The 3,497-nt window shown below is 64.7% G+C and overlaps 1 protein-coding gene across 1 annotated transcript in view; it reads right to left on the bottom strand.

Moving 5' to 3' along the window:
• The window catches only part of LOC133214424 (laminin subunit beta-1-like), a 13,927-nt gene extending 10,736 nt beyond the window's left edge, over nt 1–3,191 (bottom strand). Inside the window, exons 1-10 of the mRNA XM_061357331.1 lie at nt 3,057–3,191; nt 2,437–2,838; nt 2,232–2,355; nt 2,055–2,128; nt 1,759–1,947; nt 1,616–1,679; nt 1,336–1,541; nt 1,139–1,259; nt 645–833; nt 377–556 (exon numbers count right to left, since the gene is read on the bottom strand). Coding sequence (XP_061213315.1) covers nt 377–556; nt 645–833; nt 1,139–1,259; nt 1,336–1,541; nt 1,616–1,679; nt 1,759–1,947; nt 2,055–2,128; nt 2,232–2,355; nt 2,437–2,838; nt 3,057–3,191 — 1,684 coding nt within the window. The remainder of the gene's footprint in view (nt 1–376; nt 557–644; nt 834–1,138; nt 1,260–1,335; nt 1,542–1,615; nt 1,680–1,758; nt 1,948–2,054; nt 2,129–2,231; nt 2,356–2,436; nt 2,839–3,056) is intronic.
• Between the last annotated feature and the right edge of the window lie 306 nt (nt 3,192–3,497).

Raw genomic sequence — 3,497 nt, 5'->3', positions numbered from 1 at the left:
CTATCCCAGTTCCTTCATCCCCATCTCTCCATTCCACGTTCCTCAATTTCCATCCCTTCTTCCCACATCCCTCCACCACCATCCTTCTGTTCCACATCCCTCCATTCCATATCCCTCTATCTGTACTTCTCCATCTTCATCTCTCCATCACCAACCCTCCATCATCCTTTCATCCCCATCTCTCCATCCCACATCCATCAACCTACAACCTTCCATCATCCCTCCTTCAACAGCCCTCCCTCCCATATCCCTGCATCCCACATCCCTCCACTCCACAACCCTCTATCTCCATCCCTCCATCCCCATCCCTCAGTCATCGCTCCATCCCACATCCTCCACCCCTCATCCTCCCCTGCCCATCCGTGTCCCCGCTCACGCTGGCATCCCTGGGGGTCTCCATGGCTGAGCCCATAGGCGCCGTGCCGGCAGCGGTCGCAGCGGGGACCGGCCACGTTCTCCTTGCAGCGGCACTGCCCCGCGATCATGCCCAGCGCCACGTCTGTGTGCCCGTCACAGGCCCCTCCATCCAGCGAGCCCGCCGGGTCACAGTCACAGGCTGCCGGGAAGGAAAGAGCCCATGGGGAGGTGCGGGACCAGTGCTGATGGCACTGGGAGCTGTGGCTCTGTTGGCCCATGGCACTCACGGGCACAGGCAGTGGGGGCGCGGATGTCGGAGCGCGGGTGCCGGTAGTAGAAGGGCTTGCAGAGGTGGCAGCGGCGGCCCATGGTGTTGTGCTGGCAGCCGTCACACACGGCCCCGCTGGTGTTGCCGGTGGCCAGGAAGACGGCCATGTCAAAGTGGCAGCGCCGCGAGTGCTCGTTGCAGTCACATCCTGAGGGATGGTACCATGCACGGCAGGTGGTACCAAACCCCAACCATGGGGATGCAGCTCCTCATCCCAGCCCCTCAAACCATGGCCTGCAGAACCTCCAGCACCGCATCCGATAGGATGCACCCAAAACACCCGAACCCCAACTACAAAGCATCACACGGGGGACCCTCAACTCCCAGCCCCGAGCCATGGCCCCCAGGATGCTGAACCCTCCACACACATCATGCAGGACCCCCATTGCCCCAACCCAGCCCATGGGACCCCAAGCTCATGGGCACCGCATCGCACCCATGTGTGTCACTCACTGCGGCAGGCGTTGGTGCTGGAGCCCTCGGCCGGGCGCCAGGGCAGGTCATGGTAGAAGTCCTCACAGCGCTCACAGTTCAGTCCTTGTGTGTGGTGCTCGCAGACGCAGCGCCCATGGACCTGTTGGGGCGAGCACCCCCCTCAGCATGGCCACTGCACCCCACGGGGCACCGCACCGGTGCTGTGTGCGCCTCACCATGCCGGGTGCTGTAGCCGCTGGGGCACCGGGTGCCGGCGCGCATTGGGCAGCGTGCCCATGGCAGAAGCAGCTCCCGCGCAGCACCAGCTCGTCCACAGCATAGTAGTACTTGTGCAGCACCTCGCGCCGCGTGTCCAGCAGGTTGTCCCCCAGCGTGTGCAGCTTGGTGAGGTTCATGCGCAGGTTGGTGACGCGCAGCAGGTCTGGGGGGGGGATTGGTGGCACCATCAGCACCCACCCTGGCACCCACCTACACTGGCACCCCCCGGACACGCACCCTGGATGTCCGGGCTGTAGGGATCCGCCACTGGGATGGAGGGGTCCAGCACCTTGAAGATGACCTGGGAGGAGGAAGGGGAGAGGTGATCCCAGACCCCATAGACACCCAGCACCCCATAGATCCCCTCTGTACCCACACACCTCCCCATGGCTGGAGGGCTCAATCTCGGAGTAGCGCTGGTCACACAGCACCTCATCCACCAGCCCCGAGGGCTGATCAGGAATGCCGGGGAAGAGCTTGGAGCAGTTGTAGGCAAAGTATCGATAGACCTTCCAGCTGCGCCCGAAGTCGGCCGAGCGCTCCACCAGCATGGCCGCGGGCCGGAACGTCTGCGGGGTACACAACATGGACCTGGGTCCATCCCATCCCATCCCATCCCATCCCATCCCATCCCATCCCATCCCATCCCATCCCATCAGAAGGTACTGATACCCACCTTAAACTTCATGATGAGGTGTGTGAAGTGGAACTCAGCCTCCAGGTCCAGCTGGATGCTGACGTGCTCCACGCCTGGGGATGCCCCAGAGGTGAATGGCCGAGGGTCCCGTGGCCATGCAGCCCCTTGGCACAGCACAGAGCCGCAGCCCTGAGGCCGCTGCCGCCGCGGACTCACCGTTCTCGGACTGCCACCACGTGCGCCCGGCGCTGGGGCCGCTCAGGAAGATGACGTTCTCGATGCGGTGGCTCTGGGGCAGGGATGGGTCCCGCGAGTCGCAGGTGAAGCACTTCTCCGAGTCCTGCACCAGGAGCAGCACAGTTGGATGGGTTCAGGGGCCCCGGCTGCGCCAAAGCCACGCTGGAGCCATGCAGGGCCTCACCTGGAGGTGGCTGACGATGCAGTACTCCTGCGGGCCCTGCATCCCACACGTGGAGGTGGCGCTCAGGAGAGGGGCTCTTCCCACCAGCAGGTTCCCGGTGGCCGGGTAGCAGCTCCCGCGGGCACATCCGTAGCTGGGGTCAGGCTCCTGCTGTCCCCACGCCGGTGCTACCCCCGCTGCAGAGAGCACAAGGCCTTGGGGTACCTCCTGTCTGTGCACCCTGATGCTACCCAGCACCCTCCCACCCCAGGCTGCCCCATGCAGGCCCGGCCCCGCATCCCAACCCCCTGATGCAGCACAAAGCTCCGTGATCCGGAAAGGTGCTGGCAGCAGCGCCGGGGCCTCGTGACCAGGGGATGCCGCGCGGTGCCGGGGGCAGTCGGCAGCCGGGTCAGGCGCTCGCTAATCCCACCAGGGCTCAGATTCCCAATGGGATTTGTGGCCTCCAGGGCCAGGGAGCGTTGCCACTGACTCCACTGCCCGGGCTGGGGTCCCTGCACCACCACACCGGGGTACATGGGATGCTCGGCCATGCTTGGTGCTTACCCAGGAGGAGAATGAGTGCCAAGAGGTCCATGGGCTCTGCCTGGGGGGAACACAGAGACACTATGGTGGGGTACAGGGTACGGCAACTGCTGCCTGGCTTCTCCCAGCTCCAGCACGGAGATGCACCAGGGACAGCACTGGGAAGTGGGATCAGGTGGGAAAGTTGGGTTCCCAACTCCCCCAGTGTAGTGTGGTGTTATCCCCCCCATGGCCGTGCCCCATCCCTCACACAGACCCCAGCACACGGCCATTCCTGCACCCCCAGACCCCACAAGGGCTGTGCCTTGCCCCATCCATCCCTCCTCCCAGTGTCATTGGTATCCCTGGGGGGTCCCCAGGGCCAGCCTGGGATGGGCGCCAAGAGCACCGGAGCCATCCGGGCAGCAGCATCCCCGCCGCTGGCCAGGCTCCCGCTATTGCCTTTAGGCTGGAGCTGCCTTTTGTGCTCCCTCCTCGGCGGTGCCGCCCGCTCCCACCCGCTGGATCAAAGCCTGGCTGCCCAAACGCAGCGTTCC

This window comes from Neopsephotus bourkii, unplaced genomic scaffold, assembly GCF_033783945.1.
Source record: "Neopsephotus bourkii isolate Nb327-2 ecotype Australia unplaced genomic scaffold, CSIRO-AGI_Nbou_v1 NB_887, whole genome shotgun sequence".
In the NCBI taxonomy this organism is placed as follows: Eukaryota; Metazoa; Chordata; class Aves; order Psittaciformes; family Psittacidae; genus Neopsephotus; species Neopsephotus bourkii.
Note: the sequence above shows the minus strand (reverse complement) of the source record. Positions and strands in the feature narration are given on the sequence as shown.